The sequence below is a fragment of the Diadema antillarum genome, unplaced genomic scaffold (assembly GCF_040938485.1).
Source record: "Diadema antillarum isolate AM-2024a unplaced genomic scaffold, OU_Dant_1.0 seq00002334_RagTag, whole genome shotgun sequence".
Classification (NCBI taxonomy): Eukaryota; Metazoa; Echinodermata; class Echinoidea; order Diadematoida; family Diadematidae; genus Diadema; species Diadema antillarum.
Genome location: NW_027272951.1, coordinates 92,460 through 115,609, shown reverse-complemented (window position 1 = coordinate 115,609; position 23,150 = coordinate 92,460). Strand labels below are relative to the sequence as shown.

The following is a 23,150-nucleotide window of genomic DNA, read 5'->3' as shown; positions in this document are numbered from 1 at the left end:
TATTCTATCATCCTAGGGATGCTACCTGCCAAGATTGGTAAAAATCCATTGCAGGGTTTTTAAGAAGAAGCTGAAAAAGTTGAACTTGGGCACCAACTTGGGCTCCCAAAGTTGGCAAAAATCAACAGGTAAACACAACGACTTTAATGCTGATTGCAAGAAAGCATGCCCATGGAGCTCCACCATTACGCAAATAACACAAGTAGAGCATGTGAGGGGTTAACCACCGGGAAACTGTTGAAGAGTCCTTCGACACTTTGGCAAAGAGCATTATATACAAGGCATGTTACCGTAATTATCACACAAGGCTTAACACTCATGTACTCGCAGACTTTACTCACGGTTTAAACCAAGCACTTCTTCCATTTCCTGAGCACATTCAATCAATGAAATCATCCTTACTTTGGCTCTCCCTGAAGAATTTTTAAGCCATGTTCCGCGATAAACTGCTACCCATTGGATTACAACAGGCGATCTTATGAGTGCACCGCAGAGTATGTTTCCGACACAAATATCTATCGAGGCACACTGTGGGTGACCCCAGTGATTAATGCGCTGAGTATCAACGAGCCCGACTCCCATCTCGCTGTGATCCTTTCCCAGCACCTCGAATGTGATTCATTGATTGATTGGAATCTTAATGGCAAGGGGTTCTTGACACCTGCTCACCTGGTGGGAGGACGTGTGGACTTTGCGTCTCCATGCCGGCCTGGTAGATGGCATTATCTGGTACTGTGTTGGTGAGTTCGTCTAGAGTTGGCAGCGGGCGTGAAGGTCTGTGGGCACATCCGTCTGCCTAGGAACAAGCACTGGAGGAAGCACTGTGACAAAATACCAGAGGGTTAAGAAAAAGACAAGACAAGGTGTTAAATCATCACATCCCAACAGATCTTACTAAGTTCTGCTCTGCAGCAGAGCATCTGGCATAAACACTATGCAAGAAAATTTCTTCAGCTCATCATCATTAGTTTATACAAACATATGATTAACAGCACGCAGGCCAACACATTGAAGGTCTCCCTACAATCACATCCTTCACAACATAGGTACAGTATACCTGGCATTCAACTCAGTACGTACATAGATCATAGCTTACTCTGCTACAATACAATGTGTGTTTTGAGATAAGTATGAGGATTTGATTGATCAGTTGTGACAATAAATAGTGATCAATACATATAAATGTATGTAGTGTACCTACAATGGTGAAGAAGCGATTCATTATGCTGCATAAGATGGGTCTCAATCATCACACCTGACCGATGCTGCAGCAACAATAAATGTTGACACAATGCAGTTGCACTAATATAAGGTCAATCATAGGAACTGCTACCAATCATAAAATACTAAAATATATCAGGTTCCTTTCAAGTTGTTGGCAGTCTTCCACCAGCTCTTAAGAACATAGATGTAGCCACACTTCACTGAACTTCTTTCTCTCTCTCTCTCTCTCTCTCTCTCTCTCATCCTCACTCACTCAATTGCGTCATGGAATGACCAATCTGGATGCACAATGCAAACTTCATGCCAGCATGCTGAAAGTCATGTGCTAAAATTTATTCTCTGCGGGGACTTTTATCAAAGTCTGATAACCTGGTAACCTTTCCCAAGCTCCATCACATCCTCTTGAAAGGTAAATTATCAACCAAACATCTCAATTTCAGAGGCACACAGCTAAATGATGTACCAAAAAAAAAATAGAAAAAAAAAACAGAAAAAAGAAAGAGAGACAACCTTCTTGTTGACACAATCTGGTCACTTCCTGATTTTAAAGAAATTATGATGTTCGGAAGCATTCCGCTATCCAAAATTTGATAATTCCTGCACATTCTGTGATTAGAGCATAATTCGCTACTTCCTGTTGTTGAGAAACCTACACTCTGACCACTACAGAGGCAGGAGAAAGAGCTGTGATTGTGTGCAGAGGGAAGTCTACAGTTACAGAAATGACATTTATAGTCAATAGCCCCATCCTGGATGATAGAAACATATACAGGGCAGGTTTTGGTACCGGTGTTTTTTTTTTCTGTTTCAGTATGAAATAGCAATAACAGAGCCTACATTATGCACTAGTAGCTGACAGTGAGTTAAGAAAGTTTAATATACAGGTTGAGAATTAATTGAAAAAAAAATCTTTTCATTTACTTGACTAGATTTGAGTGAGACTGTTATATGCCATTGTAAACACAAAAAACTTCATTTCAATTTTATTTCATAAATTAAACTTTGATGCATTAGGAGCGAGAGCTTCCTACCAAAGAATCCTCTTACATAATATACGAGAGCCCAATCTCTTGCCATGCGTGTTTCACTATAAGGCAAGGTGATGTTAGATAGGGGAATTCAGTTATTACAGTTTGCATTGAGAAATTCCGTCAAATTTCGACAACACTTGCATAAATTTGCACTTTGTACACAATGAAGTGTTTTTTAAACTAGTATCAAATATATCACTAAAGAAAAACTTAAATTGTGCATTTATTTTTGTACTTTTATATTACACTCTCATGAGGACTCATGTAATAAAATGTGTGCAACATGCAGACATATACAGTTGAAGTGTATTCTGGAGATACTTGCTGGAAAAAAAAAAATCCCTCTCCCTCTGCTAGCCTTTGAGTATGACTTTTATTTTGTAAGATGAGGGATAACATGTACCTTCCTCTGTTATCCATGTTTATTTGCCATGTGATTCTTGGTGTATTTGCACACATTGAGAATACGGCAGCTTATTTCTCATCTTAAAATGAAATCATCCAAAAGGATAAATTGATACTTGATAAGCAATTAACAACAACATCCAAACAAACTTGGTATACATCTGCTTCATCATTTGAATATACCGTTTGAAAAAAAAAAAAAAAAACAGACACACACAGCATACTTACCACAGCTCTAAGTATACCTTGTAATCATTAGTCACAAATATCCAGTGAAGTGATGAAAGAAGAGAGTAAATATGGACACTGTGAAAACTCTTCAACTCCTCCGAGTAGTTGGGATGGGGTAGTGATGGGGGGAGGGAAATGAAATTTCCTGTTATCCAGCAATTGGTAAGCAGGTGTAATACTAAAGGAGTAGCAGCATTAGCATCAGCTTCCTTCACATTGCATACTTCTCAAACTCGCCTCTCCGTCATCATTGTCATGTCAAACAGTTATCACATCTCCTTCTTTTGCCGTCATTTGGCCCAAAATATCGAGTGCATGCCACCGATTTTTTTTTTCTCTTTCTACAGTCAACTGCAATGAGTCACTGCTAATTGCGTAGTTGTCAGTGGTAAATGCCACCAGTATAAAATAAGGGAACATTCACCCTGCGAATGATCTGGCCATTTGCACCTGACAAATATTTGCTCAGCTATGCCCCTGCCAAACTTGTTGTGACAGCTTTCCTTAATTGATTTGACAACCACACAATAGCTGGATCATCTTATCTTTTGTTGGGCATTAACTGTGACCTGTTGCCAAGGATCTTTCGCTCGGCAACGATCAAACGGCAACCAAAACAGGAATTTTGAGATGCGTACAGGCCTGAGCAGCAAGCCAACCAGGAAATACAAAACAGAAGTCTTTCCTCTTTTAAGCAAGTGATGTAGATAGCTCTAAATTTAGAAAACTATCAGAACAAGAAATATATCCAAAGATGCTCTGTTCATGTAATTTACAACGCCACCTTGCCCACAAATGTCAAGTGACAGAACGAGTCCTTCAAAACACGGGGAGGATAGGTTAATGGTTCATTGAATACAGGGCAAGTACAAAGCCTGCTGGATAGGCCATGTGATAATTTGTCTGCAGCCATGAAATGAATTCCTAACATGACACATCATCAACATGGCTATGAGGCAATAAAACTGTCTGCAGACTGTATTTTTATGACCAGTTAACTTCTTGTTTGGCCTTAAGATTCCAACACACGAGATGTCTGATGATAAATGAACTACTTCACAAACTGGTTTCTTTTTCCATCACATTTTATTCTATGAAATTGGTTGACCGGTAATGACCAATCAGAGTACTACAGTAAAGAAGCCAACTGACCATGGGTAAAGGTCTCTCAAGAAGCAATTTCTTTCTGCTGAGGGAAGAAGTACTGTACGTTGTTCAGAATCTTTTTAATTTACATCATGGCAACCTGGTGTAGCATAAAATACCAAAGGTACACGGTGAAGTTGGTCAGCCCAAAGTAACCAGAGTGACCAAAACAAGACACTTTACAGATATGAAGTGCCATACTAGGGCTGAAGGACATTGTTAAGGCTGAAGAACAGACAGTCCTATTAACAATTCCTGCAATGTGTTCCACTATCAAAGAGCTTTGACTTCATGATGGAGGGAGGTATAGAGACTGAAATGTGTGATGCAACTTTCTTTGCACCAAACCCGCTTGGCAGCTCTCTGATACATACCGTATGTCCATCTATGGACTTTGCTTGAAAAGCTTGCCCAGTTCTTCGACAGAGAGTATCGTCAAAATCTCACCAGCTTTGGACATCTTGATTAATATCGCTGCTCAGAGAACGATGGATGAGGATATTACTGACAGTACAGTACTGAGCAGCTCATTACCTTTTTGCCAAACACTATATGGCTCTTCATGACAATGAGAACAATTGTATCAAGGCTTGAGAAAAGAACAACTCAAACCACTACTGACCAGTGGCAAGTGAACATCACCAGAGCAGCATCAGATGCTTCAAGGTGCTCCCTGTGGATCAAAGAGGCTGCCTCCATTTAAGAAGGCAGGTAGACCCAACCATAACTGGGAACAGGGATGGCAGAGATCAGTTCAGTCTCGGCAAACCATGCCATCATTCTCCGCCTCAAAGTATTAGACCACTCCCATCCACAATGCCATTTTCTTGTAGATTCCATCTCTCATTTCCTCACTAAAGAACAAGTGTATTCAAGAGCATTCGTATAGACCTTGCGAGCACTATTCATGTCAAAAGAGAGACCATGTTTTGAAAACACTAAATTTCTTTTACTCTTTGTTACCTCCTAATGAGTGTTCATGGTTGATATGATTTGTATCTTTTTTTTTTTCTGAATGCTGAGATTTTACCCTGAACTTGGTGGTTCAAATTCAATGACACTTGCTATGGCATAAAAACAAAATAAAACAAAACAAAACAAAAAAGCCAATCTTGGACAATATCAGATCACTGAGCATGGCAGCTGTCGTACCTGGGGTCTCCACCCGAGCGTAGTGGTACGGGTTGACGCAGACCTCCTCCCTCTTCAGGTGGAATGCATACTCGCAGTTCTCCAAGGCCTTCAGCTCGTGGTGGCTCTGAAGGTCGGGCCACCGCCACAGTCTGCAGTAGATGACGTGGGGAAGCCCCTTTCGGTGCGACACCTGAAGCCTGCCATCAAGTGACCTGGTTGGGAACGGAAAATGAGACGGAAAGTGGTACAAAGGGACAGTAGAATCTTAATACCGCTTACAAATTTGTTACGCGACCTCAACACTACCGGACATCAATACAAAGTACTTTTAAAAGCTGATATTGATTTTTAAAAATGGCAACAATAAATAAATGCATGATAGTGCTGAGCTGGCAGCCAAGATGCCCTTGACAATTTAATACAGAGAAGAATATATCTTGTGCAACAGAATCCATACCAACAGTTATATACACAGTAATACTCACTGTGCATCACAGACATCACAAATGCCTTTATCCACAAGTGCAAAAACTGGTCATAAATCTTAAATATTTCTTCATATGATACTCGTATATCAGTACAATTCATCGACCAGACCTAAAATGCACTGATGTAAATGTGATACACGTGTGCATGCTACTCTGGTATCAAAGCTTGAAGATTGTAAGTGCTCATACTGCATACTAAATTATTTATATCAAAACTCATGAATAAATAATTTACAATGTGCAATACCAAAAGCAAGCAATCATGAGCGTGCATTCCTTTATACAATACTCGTTGCTACAACTGTTTTCTGGAGGATCAACTATCGAACTGGAAGACAGGTGTTTGAGAGAAGATGCTCTCTTGAGAAAATACCCTTTATCTGCTTCTTATCACACATTAGCCAAGATGCATTACACTTTTAAATGTGTACATGTACACCGACACCATAAGTCAATACTGGCTTCTTTGATTACAATGTATGTGCACACACTACGGTGTGGGTGATGTGTGTGGGTATGTGCAATTGTGTATCAAACATCATGGATACACTTCTTCTGTTAATTGTGAACAATGGAGGAGAAATGGCAATCATTCTAAGTTGTCTTATCACGTTCTTTAATATAATACAATTATTTTGGGGTCTGCACAAGAAAGCTAAATGATGTACTACTGCCGTACCCACATATATGTGGATATACATTGTAGGCCCTACATGGTGAAATACACTGTATCATATCAAAACTTGAATGAACATGCACACCACACAGTATCTAAACCGTATATCGACTTACGGACTTGTGTGTCATTTCTCTTCAAATTTCATTTTCTATAGATACACATCCAATAGACCGTTTCTGTAACTTGTCTTTATTCAAATTCTATGCATGCTGTCATCACAAAAGAATGCCTTAACAACTAAACCCAAAGCTGGCCAGAGGCTTGTCCTACCTAGCAACCACTAATGAATGCTAGGTGAGTTCCTGCATATATGGAACTTAACTGGACAGGAGCAGGTGGATAAAATGGTTCGTTACAAGGCTGCAGGAAAAGAGACATAGATATGAATTGTAATGCATCACAGAAACGGTCTAATCTGTAGACAAATGTGGGCACAAGCTTGTCCGCTCCCAAATATGGCTCAAGCTGGACGACAGGTGTACAATGCTTTCTGGTGGTGCACTAACTTACAGCCTCAGTGGTGAGTACTACCGCAAATGGGCAACATGTGAGAAACAGCTGTGAAAGATGGCAAACATGGAATGCCATGACAGGGAACATCCACACCAAGTCAGGTAGGCCACATGCCTTCATGCACTTTGCATGCAAGTTCCACATCTGTTTGGCATTCAGCAGTCATCGATGTATCTGCAACAGCCCTGAAATACCCACCTCAGCCATGCAGAACCATGTGTGTGTGTGTGTGTGTACAGTATGTCTTGTGTGACACAATGTGACTGGGGCTAGGGAGTGGGGGATACCAAAGAGGCATCTGTGGCAGCGATATGAATCTGTACGCAGGGTTCTCATCCTCCTCTGATGGGGGTTAAAATTCACTTTCTGTTTCAAAACAGGGTTACTGTACAATGAACCAGCAGCTAGTATTGTATAGCCCTATCCTACTTGGCCTCCTAACAACTAAATGCATCAAATCATACATGATCTGCTTGTTTGTCAACCCACATACTATACGTACTTTGTACAAGTATCCACTGACATACTGGGTATGAGATTTTGACTGCTATTCTTCATTTTCCCCCATCGATGACTATTTTTTCCCCCTTTTTTTTTTTTTTTTGCAATGTGGTACTTATATTATGCAGCATTATACATCCTATGAATATGGTTGTCAGGTTTTTAATATCTGTCGTAGTTAAAAACATATTATGTCTAACGTGAATTACATAAACAGAGCAGAATTTACAAACAGACTATGGGATGGTATCTTCTCTGAGTGAAAATCACAGACGTGGTTTCAGACTAACGTCTGCTACTGTCATATTCACCACTGTACAGCTTCTATCAATAATTCACTGCTGCTGTGATCAAGTAGGATCCAACAAACTAGCAATAAAATATGATCATGGTGTCTAATCTTCTATTTTTCTCAATGACTGGAGTGATCAACAGTGATGCTGTTGTTCCAAGCTAGGTAAACGACAATGTCAACAGCGATTCCATGTCTTCAATAGAATAGTGAAGTCATTACACAAAAAAATAATACAGTGTGATGACATGTGCGCAGTTCTTGTCTCCAGTTCTTGGAAGTCAACAAGAGAGTCAGTGAAAACAACTTCTCTCCAAGTGGCAAATATGGATACCACAGATTACTACATTGTCTTTCCTCCTTTTCGAAGTCAGAAGGGAATAAACCTGAGCAAACATTCCAAAGTTACTCAGAATCATTCCTATCTGAATAAATTTAATGACTATGGTTGCTCCTCAAAATGCACAGCATCATATAATCTTACTGCGAAAAAAAAAACCCCAACAACAACAGTAAAAAAAGCACAACTTGAGTATGAAGCCTTGAAATCATAGGGAAGAAAAGGCCAAGCTCTATAGACATTACGGTCCTTTTTGTAGGCCTACACATCTTGTACAAACCTGCTGCACATCTTCATACCAGGTAAATAAAGAGAAATGAAAAAAAAGTTTAGTCCAGTATGAAATCTAGTTTCTTCCAGCATTGATGACTGTAGCAGAGAAAAATTTTGGCCTGAGTCAAGTGTATCTATTTTGTCTGGGTTTTGTTTTTTGTTTTTGGGCTGCTGTTGTTTTGATGGTTTGGTTGGTTGTTTGTATTTTCTTTAATACTCCTACCCACTTCAAAGGTTGGCTCTTGAAACCTCAATATTTCTATTTCTTCCAAGAAACCAGTCCAGACACTACTGAGCAGTCAGTATTCATCATCAAGCACGTATCCATTACTTACAGTGAAAGAATTGGGTGGGTAGTTTGCCCCATGTGAAGTGACCTTCACATGGTATATCAGTTTATCAAGGTGCTCCTGCCAGGCATGAAGCTACAAGTAGTGGATGGAAGACAAACCTGGGGGACCAAGAGCAGGCATTTGTAACCCAAGCACGTAGAACTTTTGGTATTGTTATCCAACTACTGGGAGTTCATCATCACTTGGCCCCAACAGGTTCTCCAATATGACAAAGCAACTACACTGAATACCTTGTGACTTATGTACAAATGTACTATTCAGTTAATTTCCTGATGCCTTCAGTTGACATTGTTGACATACTGATTACAATACAAGTGTTTCTGGCCCATTACAATTTTTGTTTTCTTTTAAAGACAGTTCAGTATCGCTTCTACAGAAATGCACTAGCCTGGTACAGCTACAGGAACATATTAGATGACCTTTAAACTCTTATGACAAACAGGAGCACAGTGACAAATAAATTGAATGATCTTTCAATCTAATCAGTAGAAAAAAAATGCAAACTTGTATGATGAAAAGGAAATTTATAAAACACATGGTTAGTAGGTCATATCATGTTGGGATTTTCATAGCTAGACATCAGTATCAGAAAGAGTAATGGTTACTTTTTAGCACCCTTTGCTTCGAACAAAAACTAACGTGGCGGTGTAGGGCCTATGATGTAGGGCCTATGGTACATTATACCCACTGTCGAATATATTTCCATACTGAAAACTACTGCCTCATTTCACGTTTATGGGATGACAAATTATCAGTGACAACTGACTGGAATTATGAATGTAATATACACTGTAATTATAGAGTGCCCTTCGCAATATCCACGACTACAGATGCCCCTACACAGATACTGTAAATCAGCAAGGCACAAACATGGACACAAGAGCATGCCTCATTACACATTCTCAAACACACATAATACCAGTATACTCACATATGGTACAAGGTGTAGATACAGTGTACTTGTACATACAATATAGGCATGTACACACACATAAAACAAACATTCTCTATCTCTCTCTCTGTCTCTCTCTCTCATATTTCCAAATCCCATCATAATAAGAAACATTTAAATGTTCAACCATTGGACATAAACTGTAAATTTCTCATGATCAACTAGAAAGGCCATACTTTTACAGCGGGTATATCACACAAGGGAAAGGTAAATAGACATTCCCTTGTTCATAGTAAAGATTGAAGAACAAAACATATATCTGTAAAACTGTACACAAATGAACAAAGGGCAACACTAGAATGATCCTAAAGGGTTAGACAATGAACAACACAAACTCACCTCTAAATAATACACTATAACTGGTCACATGTACAAGTACATTGTATGTATAGCGGTACAAGAGTGTAGGAACAGGAATGAAGTGAAGAGTAAGCTCATTGGGTATATTTTTTTATGATGTTTTTTTTTTTCTTTTTAAAATAAATATTCAGACTGCAAAGGTAAAATTGGAAGGGAATGAGCAATTCAATGGCACATCTTCCAAGTGAAAAAGAATGTGCAGGATCTATGATGAATGCATTTTCAAATGTGCATCCTATATTGCAATATGCCACAATGATACTTGTCTCAAGTAAAACAAGTCATCATCAAGACTTGGCGTGATGAACACAAAGAAAAAGCCCAATGCAGCACAACCCACGCCACATTGATCATACAACTTTTGTATTCTCTTTACAATCCATTTATTTTTATAAACATTTACAGAAAAACCTAATCAGGAATTTGCTATACAGTTGTAGATACATGTACAACGCATGATTATGAAATTTCTTTTTTATAATCCTGTGTTTTTGTGGGGTTTTTTTTATACACGACCACACCCAAATGAGATGCTACAAATACTTGTATCATGCATTAGCACACAGTGTGTGGTTTGCGTGATCACCAACATGGGAAGGGTGTTGGATTTAGAAAGTAGCATAAGATGTGCACAGAAGTTATTGTTATGCCCAGCCACTTGTAGATAAACAAACATCTAGTAAAAGGAAAAAAAAAAAACAAACAACCTAGAAATATCTGGTGTACATAGTATGCATACATATATAAATATGTCAATTGCATACTAATGTATCATGTCTTATTTTTGCATTAATAACATTGCCTATCTGCAACTAAACACATGTATCCTCCCCCACCCCCCCTCCTCCTTTTAACCCTTACTGCGTTTTGTTTACAGATCATGATGCACACTGGGGTGCTTCCTTTGTTGATTGTGCACGCATGTCTTGAAACTAATCGTCAATGAATGGAGATTATCTAATCCCCCCTTATCTGTTCCGTGTAACGAAGGCCTTCCCAATGGACTGAGGTACAACATTGCCACACTTGAGTGGGCTTGCTAACTATGTAACTATAGGTCAAGTTTGAATGGATAATTACTGAATGCTGGTGAAAAGGCTTGGCAGGTTCAGCTAATTATACCATAAAAATGAATGAGTATGTCAAGGGTAACTGGAAATGTCAATAAACATCATCATTTGGTAATTGACAGTTCTACTGTTTTTATTTATGTTGGTGTTCTCATACAGAGCTTCAGCTGCGACAGAGTGGAACGAGCACAATTAACTGAGGGCCTATTCTGTATTCAGCCATTCTACCATCCCTCCACAACCACTAAACAGGTGCAGTGAGTCCTATTACCATCACCTTTTGGCCTCAATCACTCCCATATCACCATGATTTTAAAAAAAATGAAAAAAGATAAAGCTGTACTACTAATGATATACATAATAGAAACATTTGGCCATGTAGAGATCTTGTGCACCCCCCCCCCCACCCCATACAATGTATATAAATAGGTGCATGATTAAGATAATACTTATCATGATATAATCATTATTATTATAACTTCTAATGCAATCACTGTACCACTAATAACAGTAAAGAGTAAGACTAAGTTTATCACAGAAAACTTAGGGTTGAGGAATATAAAGGTACCATATTCCCATATCAAATGCATTTTCAGCAGCCTTTGATAAAAACGCATTACATTTAATAAAATGAACAGAACTCTCTTCATCTCGACATCAAGCTATTTCTCTATCCATTTTTATTCTCCACCCCCCCCCCCCCCATAAACTACCTGCAAACAGCATTATTCATTAAAGGTTCATTTAAGGTAGTCAAATTGGATAGGTAAAGTGTACCTACACATTTCACTGGACAGACACAAAAATGCTGGTTATGTCTGGCAAGCAGGTTCAAGGATTTGCATCCTACTAAACACATCGCAGCAACAACTTGGCAAAATGTGAAGCTTTTTAAATCTTAGTAGCTGTGTTTTTATTCATCTTTAATCATGTACACATAAAAGAAACAAATGAAATAATGACACACACATTGGTATCTATAAAAGCCAATTATATATCAAGGACTGTAGAAATCCTACGTCATGAAATGGGAGGTAATTTTTCTCATAATAGAAGGCCGGGTGGACACAACTATGATGCAAGTTAAAGAGGTTACAAAGATTCATACCATCTCCTTGCTATGGGAAGTATAGAAAGGGGTAGGGAAAGTAGCTGAGATGCACATAAAGAGGTTGTAATGGGTACATCTAAAACAATGAAACAAGACTAGAATAATATCTTTTTCTTTTGTCTTTCTTTCTTTCATGTTTGCTGGAAAACAGTATCGCGTATTCTTCTTCAGTTGTGTGATGCCAGGAACTCGGGAGATTTAGGGATCTGGGAGACAAGAAGAGACTGCACAATTCTCCCCTTGGAATGTCCAAGTACGGGGGAAAAGGGGTGAACGATGCAGACATGAGAAATGGGAGCAATGAGGTTTGTTCTTTGCCATGCATTCAAAAAGTATGTCATATCAATTCTATCTCAAACATTTCTAGCCTGATAAGTAATGCATGTGAGGAAGAAACTGACCAAATGCTATAAATGTGTGTTTTTTTACTCTCTTTTTTTTGTCTGTGGGAAGTGTACATTTGCATGATATTGGTAATGCTGCATGCACATTTGGTGCAGAAACATGCATTGAACTCAAAATGAACAATTCACAAAGGTCACAGTGCAACAAATGAAAAGATAAACCGCTTTCAAACTCAAATTGAAAACATAGGAACACTATAAACATACACGGACAATGCCTTATCCATAACAAAAAAAAAAAAAATGAAAATGATCATAACACGCAAGATGCCCTAAATTTGACTTACGCAGCTTTGGGATGGGAAGGGTGTGGTATAAATTGTGCTCCACTCGTCACAATTGAAGATCTGAAAGCATGAGAATCAAGTCAAGAAAGAAAAAGAACATGTGGGTAAAGCAAAAAAAAAAAAATCCTCAAGTCCCAATTTCAAGGGAAAAAAAAATCTTCCATCTGGACATTGACATTTGGATAAAAATTACTGGTCATTTAGGTACAAGGACATGCAAAATGTTTAAATCAATATCTATTATACAAGTACAAAACAGAAAAGTTCAACGGCATTCAAAACTTTTTATGGCAAATATGAAAGAGCATTCTTAATATGCATAACTATAATTATGAATGCCTTTAATACTCTCATGCTAGACTTCTGTAAAATGTTTGTTAACTAACTCAAGCATTGTAAGATCAACAGATGCAATGTATCAAAACAGGCTCTCAATTTCCATATATTGTCTGTGAAATGCAATGTACAATGGACCATACAGACGATAGAGTGCTGTTATTGGATTAAGGTTCCTCTTATCTTGGCCGCTCCAAATTCACTCCTTCCAGTACATGGCACCAAGACACTGCCAAACCTTGATGGTGACCACAGATATTAGTGTACCTTTAATTTCAAATTCTACCTGAGGAAATGTTATCTTTAGATTTCACTTGAAAAGGAGGAAGAGAAGGGTCTGAAATGAAATGCTGCAAGTAACACACACGTTTATCTATCTCAACATCATCAAGTCCTCAGAAAGATACTGGTCTCCACCTGTTACCCAATGTTAATTTCTGTTGTGGTGTGACATGGGCATGAGTACACCAAAGAAAAATCAATGAGCAGCGGGTTAAGGGCGATGAAAAACCATCCAAAAAAAAAAGTGAAATAAAACAAAAACATTACATAAAATCAATCAAAGCAAACAAATATCACAAACTACAAATGTGTTTTACAGATCAGATAAACTTCAACTTGGCATCACATGACCACTGGTATTACATGTCCTTTGCACAAAAATCTCTGGCAGCAATTGATTTTGCCTTGTTTTTTGGCAATAACCAAAAAGGAAACAGATTTCTTGATAGTGCACAATGAAATCTACTTCTTTGTTCAAGAAGATTTGTTTACATGTCAGAGCAAAATATCTTAAAGGCAAAATAATTTTAAAAGTATGCATTACCATTAAATGTTTATACTTTTCAATGGATACATGTATTTCAACTACACATGTCTCCGCCCATAAGTTTCAGATTTTTTTTTAAAGTTATACATGTGTAGCATACAAACACTTGCACACCATATCGATCAAAAGTTGGACATTATAAACTGTTTATAGTCACATACTAACAGGCCAAAGTACACACATTGAGATCAGCATCTTGATCTGGAAGATTCAAATGCTCATTTCTTCCATGATATCCCAGTATCTAGACGCAAACAGATATTGCAGCGTAGCAAATTTTCACATGACAGGAGCGATATTCCAATTGAAAATATACCCCACCTACACCAAAAGGCCTAAGTTCCCAAGTACAAAACTGTAAATTACTTTAAAAACTACCGGTACTGCTGCAAATACACACCTCTTACTGACTGCTCCAACCCACACAACTAGTCTCTGGTCAGACTAATGGGCATGACTGGAATGCTATGTCATTAATGTTCTCATGTTATGACTTTTCTTTCTTCCTTTCCTTCTTTCTTTCTTTCTTTCTAAGACTGGACAGTGCATATTAGGTACATGAAAATGAATTACATATGTACATAGAGTGTAAACACACCACTCATTTCGGAAGACATACATGGTATACACTGTACCGGGTCTACAATGTATTGTAAGGTACATCAAATGTCATTAGGTCCTACACTGCTCATAGACCTGCATTTGTTACTGCCAACACACTCAACACGCACCACAGTGGGCATGTACTATACACTGTACCTGTTATGACCAGAAACATGTGCACTTGGTTGTGTAAAGGCCCTCTTTGAAAAACAGTGAGTTCATGTTTCCTGTACTGATGCCACTTCCTTACTTAGACTGGGAAACAACACCACTCCAGGTGACAACTTGGGAGGTCAAAAATACCTTGCTGAACAACATTGCTGTTTTGTTTGTGATATTACCCAGTAATGTCCCATTCAAAAACAATGATAATAATAATAAAAAATAAAAAATATGTTTTGAAAAGCCAACAATCAACAACACATATTCACTATGGCCTGAATTCACAAAGGTGGTACAATTGAAACCATGGTTTAAACCATGGACAATTTGTATGGAGTGCCAAGTGTCGCATGGCCTATTTTGTTACGAAGTCAGTCATTTCGTTGACGAAATGTTGTCATTTCGTTATGAAATTATCATTTTGTCGATGAAATAACTGATTTCGTAACGAAATAGGCCATGCGACACTTGGCGCTCCATACAAATTGTCCATGGTTTAAACCATGGTTTCAATTGTACCACCTTCGTAAATTCGGGCCATTGAGTCAATCTATGGGGGCTGAGGAAATGACACAGGAAATGACACAAATTCATTAAACCTTTTGGTCGCTTTTTGATCATGTGTCTCTTGAGCCGTAGGCCTATATTTTGTTATGAATTATTCAATTTCTTTAAGTTGCTCATTAAGGCACTGGCATTCCTTGTCTTTGACAAGCATGCTGCTTTCAGGTTTTTACAACCTGTATATGATCATCATCAAACAAACAAACAAAAAATCTCTGACGGGAAGCAGAATCAATGACACTTCACATAGCAAGAAAAAAGTATCGATATGATGCTAAACCTCAGTAATTTAAGGTTTCTGGATCCCTTGGGGTCCTCTCGAATTGGGGCATGGTGCATTCTACCATCCTAGCGACAATGCCTGCCAAGAAAGGTGAACATTTGACCATGCATTTTCAAAAAGAAGGCTATGAAAATGTGAAAATTGAGCCCCAACTTGCCCCCCCCCCCCCCCACCCCCAGTCCTGAGGGGATTTGTCATGAATCAATGAATCTACAGTCACCAATGTACTCACTCATAGCAGAACTATAAACTCTACCACTTCTGGTTCACGAATAGAAGATTTTTGAAGATTTCTTCTTTTTTTATTTTTATTTGGGGGGCTTTGGGGGCACCTTGGGGACCCCATGGGGAGGGGACATGGTACCCATTTGAACAAATTAAGGTCCTATCACCCTCGGGACATTACCTGGCAAGTTTGGCAAAAATCCAGCCCGGGTATTCAAGAAGCTAAAAATACGAAGATTGGGTCCATTTGCCATTTAAAATCAAAATAAAAATTCAGTCCCCAATGTACTTTCTCATGGCTCTAACTACAATTTGTAAGCTCTATCAATTCTTGTTCTATCACTTCTTGTTCTACGGCAGACATTTTAAAGATTCCTAAATTTGGATGCTTTTGGGCTCCCTGCCACTCCCACTACCACTACCACTACCACTACCACTACCACTCCCTTCCCCTACCCTCTTCCCTGGAAGAGTATGGTGTCAATTTGAACAAAGTAAGATCTTAATCACTCAAGGGATGCTGTCTGCCAAGTTTGATGAAAATCTAAAAAGTTTGCACACTATAAACAAATAATGAAGTACACAAGTTGCTTTCAAGGCAGCTCAACTAAGACTGACTTAATCAACACTAGACAAAACAAAACAAGAAAGAGACAAGAAAGAGGAGCTAGAACATATGAGAAAATGAGAGATGGCATCTACTGTATGAGAAGATGTACAGGAGTGACCCTAGGATCAGAACTCTCTGCATCAGCATTCTAATAAATTATATTTTCCCTTTTGAACAGGGGAAAAATAACAGGAATTGAAGTGGGCGGTTACGTACATGCAGCAAATGTCAACAATATTCATCTGGAAATTAACAAAACATGTGGCACATCCTGTCAAGAAGTGCAGTGGAGTCATGTCAAAAAAAAAGTTAAGGTAGACCCCCCCCCCAAAAAAAAAAAAAAGGCTACCACAAGACTCTCAAACAAGAAACAAGATCCAGTTTATATTATGCAAAAGTCAAAGAGATTCACATTATTGATTCTTCTTTAAAAAATTATTGTAGATGCATGGACATTTACATAATGTACGTAAGTGCTTTCAACTAATGTACAACTGGGTGGGTTGTTTGTTTTTTTCAAGTTGCCCCCAAAATAAATACATCCCATGTTAACGTAATGTGCTTAACTCGACAAAGCACATAAGTATGCACTTTCACTGATTCAAGGGGTCAGCATACATGTAACTACAACAGGTCAAAACCCTACACACCCATAACCAGAGCCTCTCTCGTGCTTCCCAAGCAGGGTCCAACAAACATACTATGCTTGCCCTATGCCAATTACACCTACAACTCATTATTGGGCAAGTGAAATGAATCGTACTTGCTTGTTTAAGTATTGGGCGCCTGCTGTAATGTATATTGTATGTGACCATCCACAACAAAAGGGTTTGTAAGTCGCTGACGGCCGAGCAGAGAAAATCGAGTTTGAAGTCAAATCATCAAAATGGATCAAAAGCATCAAATTTCTGTTTTTGACATCATTTTGTAATTTGATGTTTTATCTATTTTGTGCTGAAATTTGGAAGCTAAATGATCAAAGGAAAGGCAAAAAATTTGTATTTTTCTGCGCCATGATTTTCCGACTTTCAAAAGAACAGAAACGTGTCTGAAGACTTGGATTTAGCCCCCTCCCCCCCCCCCACCCTGACATACCTCGTGAGTAACAAGGGAGTGATCCTATTGGTCAGTGTGTGGCATCTTGGGTACTGACTGGTCGTGCGTAGACCGCTGGCGGTAAGCTTGAGTGTGTAGGAAGTGCAAAAATGGTAAATATTCAGTTTATCCGACTTTGGAGACTCAGATGCAAGTATTCTTGGTTGTATTTAATGTTTAATAATCCTTATAAGTGGCAGTAAAAAACTATGCTACAGTGTAGCGCCTTATGCCAGGTTGCAATTACACATGTTGTGATGTACATGTATGCAGCGGCTTCAGACAAAAAAATAGTACGATATCAAAAAGTAAAGTATACAATACCTCCCTCATCGCCTGTCAGAGAATCCAGACGAGAAACTACTTTCTTCGTTCACTTGCCTGATGTAGCCCTATGTTAAAATCTTTTAAATTGAAGTGAAAACTTCCATGGGCATCCCGACTAATGTTTGTAATGGCCATTCTATTTAAAATATCTTTCTCCGTAAATAAATGTATGCCCCTGAAGGTGTGGCAAAATATGGGAAATACATGTATGTTGTTTTGCATTTAATAGCTAGTGATATCAATACAAGGGTCCACTTGTAGGTCACCTACAATCATACAGGAACTATTCAACAGATGTTACAACTCAACAATGCAATACACAATGTAGCTCTATTAAGAGTTTGGGAATGTAAGTCGTGAAGCATGTGTGTCAATGCATTCACCGAATAGCATCGTTCACATTCATGGAAAGTTGGAGAAATCAGAGTTTGCAGTAATCATCAAAAGGAATTTGGTTTTATACATTGACATTTCACTGTAGTTTTATATAAGTACTATCATTGCAAATCAATAACCTGTTGGCACAGAAGGTTGCTGTCTTTTTGACATTGTGCCACTAAAAGTGTTTTAAAGTTCACTAACAGTATGCAGTTGAGAAGCCCCAGCTTTTGACTGGAGGGAAATGGAATCTGGGCATCGCCAACCTGTAGTGCAGATCATACCATTTTACAAGGTGACAACCCTGTAGCAGAATGCAGGTACCCTATGTGTACAATATGGGTTTATACTGCATACAACTCCTGAATGAAGGCTCCGGGATAGTTGTACAGAAAATCCAATTACAAACATTCAATAAAAAATCTGGGGGTGCAGTCCCGGATGTTGATGACAGGTAAACATAGTTTGGTATAATATATTGACAATGTCAGGAACATTACAGCCACTGCCAGCATCAGCCTGATCGTTATACACAATGAACAGCACTATCATACAACATCAGTTGAATCATGACTGTATCATTACACCTAATTATCACGTCTATTGCAAGTTTATTATGCAGTAACACATCAAGTGTTTCAATTTCACACAGTACGTCCTGGTGTGTAATACTGGGTGGGATCATTTAGTAAGCATGGCAGAGAAGGACTAAAATGAACACTAAAATCTGTTTGACAGTAGCCAAAGGTTTTTTGTAATCATTATCAAAATAAATAAAAATATACAGCCTTCTTCATTACCATAACTTAATCATTACTAGTTTCACCATTACTACACGTTTACATAATTTTTTATTGGTGTTTATTCTTTATTTGAAGGCTGTGTGCAATTGTATATTTGGCCACTAATTGGCCTTTTGCAAAACTTTTATTTGTATTGCCACCCCCTCCCCCCCCCCTCAAAAAAAAAAAAAATACAAGAAATCTAAAAATATTCTATTACAAATATCTAAAGGTTTTACTCGAAATAACAAACCCACTTGCATAGTCTTACAAATACTATGCAGCAGAATCTGTGATCAAAAAGAACTTGTCAGTTTGTTTGTTTGTTTTCGTACTAAAGTACATTGTACATGCAACCTGCAGTTTGCCGATACATGACCCTATTCTGTACATTCAGCCCCCCGCCCCAGGGAACAAAACAAAAATGATATAAATAGTCTCATATTCAGAATTAGAAAGTAGAGTAAAAAAAAAATAAATAAAGATAAGAATAGAATAACTGGTACAAACTACAAAGTCAAGCTCACTTATCCCCATGAGATTCCACTCACCATCTACAGTACAGGAGAGCCATCTACACCATCCCCATCTACTGCAGTCTAAACTTCTCGTTATCTTTGGGATGCTTTCAAACAGAATGCAAATGATTTTATGCCTATTCAAAAAGTTCCAATTGATCTTATCAGTGGGAGTGTCTGGTTCAAGGTGCAAAGCCTTACATTACACAGGTTATCAAACTAATAGTCAGCATACACGAACATGAGATAGTGGAACACTTTCTTGGAATACATTTATCCATGGACAGCATATATTTTCTTTCCTCTCCCACGGGAGATTCTTTTTTTTTTTCTTGTTAGACAAATGATAAATGAAAAGTACTCGAATAATGATAGAATGGTATTTTTAGAGCAGCCAACAAATCACACATTGATATGTACAAGTTGTACATATACAATGTAGTACTCTATGTTGAGCTACAAAAAAAAAAAATACAATAAAAAATCATGGCTGAAGATTAATTTGTAACTAGCAAGAAAATGTGATTTGATGAAGCTGCATGATAATCACGAATCCTTGAGAGTGTCCAAACATAATCTATCACGGAATACTGTTTACTGTATTGTTATGGAAGATTAGTTCAGCGTACTGTGTATGTTCTTCAATGATTTCCTAAACTGCTGATCATTGTTGACTTAACAAATAAATTCTGTCCCATAAATCCCACATATATTTAACTATATGATCCACAGAGATGAATCCACCTTCAGAGCACTGTAACTTATGATGGCCATAACTGGTAGGTTTCCAAAGAAGATAAAAAACACTTTCAATGGGTTATGCAATGAGCCAGGCATGTTACTAAATCAAATTAGTCTATAGCTTGGTTAGTGATTTGTACAGCTAGACACATGGCTGATTCATGATAGATGGATGGTCTACTTGTAATCTGTTGCCGATTGAGGAACTACAGCAGTAAACTGTATGTGTGGCAGGTTTACAGAGTAATACTGCAGTATTCTTGGCTTTCTGCGACCTCTAACACATAACACACATCATGCGCAGCTTCACTGACCATCTGTTACAAGTGCTAGACTCAATATGAAGTGCATAGAAGTAGAATTAGATCTAGGTTAGTAGGGAACTAGATTAAAAAGAAAAATGTCTACAACTTACATTTGTAAGTCCAGATAGAATACACATAACTTTTCAAGTATGCATGAATACATTATATGCACCAGCAAGGTAAATGGTATGATGAATTCAGTTTGATTTTTACAATGTATTGCATAATCATGCAGGGAGTCCCCGTCATTGTGTATACGTGCACTTATAATACAAGTGTAAGTTGTCGCTCAAAACAACTCACTTTTCGCAAGCCACAATAGCAAACACTGCCTGTACAATCTGAAACTGAAGTTAACTGTCTAATATTACGTGACAAATCTTTCAGGCAACTTGAAATAAAATCAAAAAATAAATTGACAAAATGATTCATGACAAGTTGAATAAAGTCAAATGAGAAATACAGATCCCTAGATCACACAAGATCACAGACTGACTGACTGACAGACATACACAATAACCAACTTCTTTCAACTTGTCATGATCATCGCACCTTGATTTTAGCTCCTGCGTTGCGTCCGTTCACACATTAGATGTCTATTGAACTTCAGTTCTAGATTATGGTTATGCACCCATCATAGGCTCATGCTGCATTCTCGTGAAGAGTTGAGTTTGTTTTGAGCAGTGACTTGAAAGCTGACGTCGATATTGATGCTTTCTGACAGCCGATTTGCATCAAATTCATGTGAGTGATCTATAGTTCTAGATCAGTGGAAAGATCTAGAAATATCATGTAATTTTTGTGCAATTTGGTTTGGTAGAATTCAAGATATCCACGTGGATACGAAAGTACTTTAGCGCCCATATTTTACAGGTCTGCACAAATGAAAGCAATCCAATGATCCACATATCTACAAATTACAATGTACCACTTATTAAAGCAAGTCACCCATACCAGTAATTCGACCATAATGCCAACAAAAATTCGACCACCAGTTAGGCTACAACATGCACCCTATCCCAGGTAGGAAACATCCCATAGCAGAAACCTATGTTACATAAGACAGTTTTTCAGTACACTAGCTGCACGTGAACACTGTACCAGGTATGCTTTTGCGGACTGTCAAATTTTGGCACGGGTGGTCCAACGGGAGGTCATTATGACAACAAATATTGGGATCCATCAGTAAAATGAATGTGTAGAAAGTTTACTGTGTTACACATATTGTTAAAAACCAGAAAACATGAACTTGATCCTTCTCACTCATCTAACGTTAGATTTACATATAAAATTTTAATACCCAGTCAGTGTCTAACTGTTACAACTTCTAGACTACGTCTTGTCTTACCTATGGATCGTGATACATTTAGTTTGGCTGTTCTGCGTTGTCACAGCCTTTTCCAGTTCTTCAAGGCATCCGGATTTCTTCAATTTTTTCACTAGACTTTTGACTGCCTTTTCTGACCACTTGTCTTCCGAGTCATCCTTCTTCCACCCAAGTAGTCTCTTGACGATGGGAGGAGTGAATGGCAAGCTCAGTGTGCTCATTTTCGCAACCTGTCTCGCACGGCTGTGGCCCGAAATTTACCGGCGTATCCAACAGCAATTGCTGCTGAATTAGATGCTAGCGACAGACAGTAGGATTGTTGATAATAACTGGAAAAGATGCAATATTTTCGCAAAAATTTTACAGACCTTCCAAATGCGCGACGCCAGGTCAAGCTCAAGAGCCTGCAAAAAAGGATGCGCGGCGTAGGAGGTCAGCGTGCGTCCAATGAAGTGTGCAGATCTTTTCCGCTTACGAGACGTAAGCTGCATTACTCAACACAAATTTAGGCAGAGCTGAGAATTCGTAGATGCTCTAGAGAGGAAAGTGAGATAGAATAGGGTCACAGTATTGATTTCTGCACACTAGATGATTAAATAAATCAGACGTTTTCCGGTTTTCCTCACGTCCTTGCAGTATTTACACTGCGAGTACGCCGTCTCTAGCCCACCACGAAGGAAAGCCCTGCAGAACGTGTGTGAGATTTGAGTCACCACTCACTCCCTCCATATGTAATGTATACCTACCTATCCGAATCATCATAACATGGACTGTTCACCTCTTCGTGAAATTCATGAGAATGCGCAGAAAATGGGTGAATAACATAGTTCTATATTTTCTGTGATGTGCTGCTCCTATAGATAAGTTATCTGTGTTCTTTTTTGAAATCATAGACTTTTACTATGTATTTTCTGATGCATTAGAACCTGAACAGAAACAACTGATATATTGGTATAACTGTATCTACTCATATTCATCCGCGAGAGTAATGGGGCAACATCCTAAAGGTACCAAAGTAGACATGATGCTAGTTGTGAACAGCAGTTGAAACAGAAGAACTGCGTTCCCCGGGTCTTACCGACCACTTTCCCTTTCCTAAATCTTACGTTAGGCCCCATAACTCCACTTTCAACGTGAAACTGAGAATTTGACTTAAAATATCACTCTCTGCAAAATAAATAGGGGCCTAGTTGTGCATACAGTGGCCCACATCCTATACATCACCTGTCAAAACTCAAATATAAAGATGTGGGCCAAAATGAGCTCTTTAT

At 38.4% G+C, this 23,150-nt stretch overlaps 1 protein-coding gene across 2 annotated transcripts; it reads right to left on the bottom strand.

Annotated features, from left to right (window-relative positions):
* Window positions 1-620: 620 nt before the first annotated feature.
* On the bottom strand, window positions 621-22,595 carry LOC139714603 (mothers against decapentaplegic homolog 3-like). 2 transcript variants are annotated; one of them, XM_071626281.1, is made up of 4 exons: window positions 21,901-22,595; window positions 12,795-12,854; window positions 5,190-5,383; window positions 621-821 (listed from the first exon to the last, which is right to left on the bottom strand). In XM_071626281.1, the coding sequence occupies exons 1-4, from the start codon at window positions 22,098-22,100 to the stop codon at window positions 751-753; spliced, it is 525 nt and encodes a 174-aa protein (XP_071482382.1). In that variant the 5' UTR covers window positions 22,101-22,595; the 3' UTR covers window positions 621-750. The 2 variants fall into 2 exon arrangements, with proteins under 2 accessions (XP_071482382.1, XP_071482383.1); XM_071626282.1 differs by lacking the exon at window positions 12,795-12,854.
* Between the last annotated feature and the right edge of the window lie 555 nt (window positions 22,596-23,150).

Excerpts from the sequence above, each read along its gene's own strand:
- LOC139714603 (XM_071626281.1), bottom strand. The coding sequence starts at position 22,100 with ATGAGCACACTGAGCTTGCCATTCACTCCTCCCATCGTCAAGAGACTA. Across the intron at positions 12,855-21,900 it reads AAATGTATCACGATCCATAG|ATCTTCAATTGTGACGAGTG; the intron begins GTAAGACAAGAC and ends TCATGCTTTCAG. Across the intron at positions 5,384-12,794 it reads CCTTCCCATCCCAAAGCTGC|GTCACTTGATGGCAGGCTTC; the intron begins GTAAGTCAAATT and ends GTTCCCAACCAG.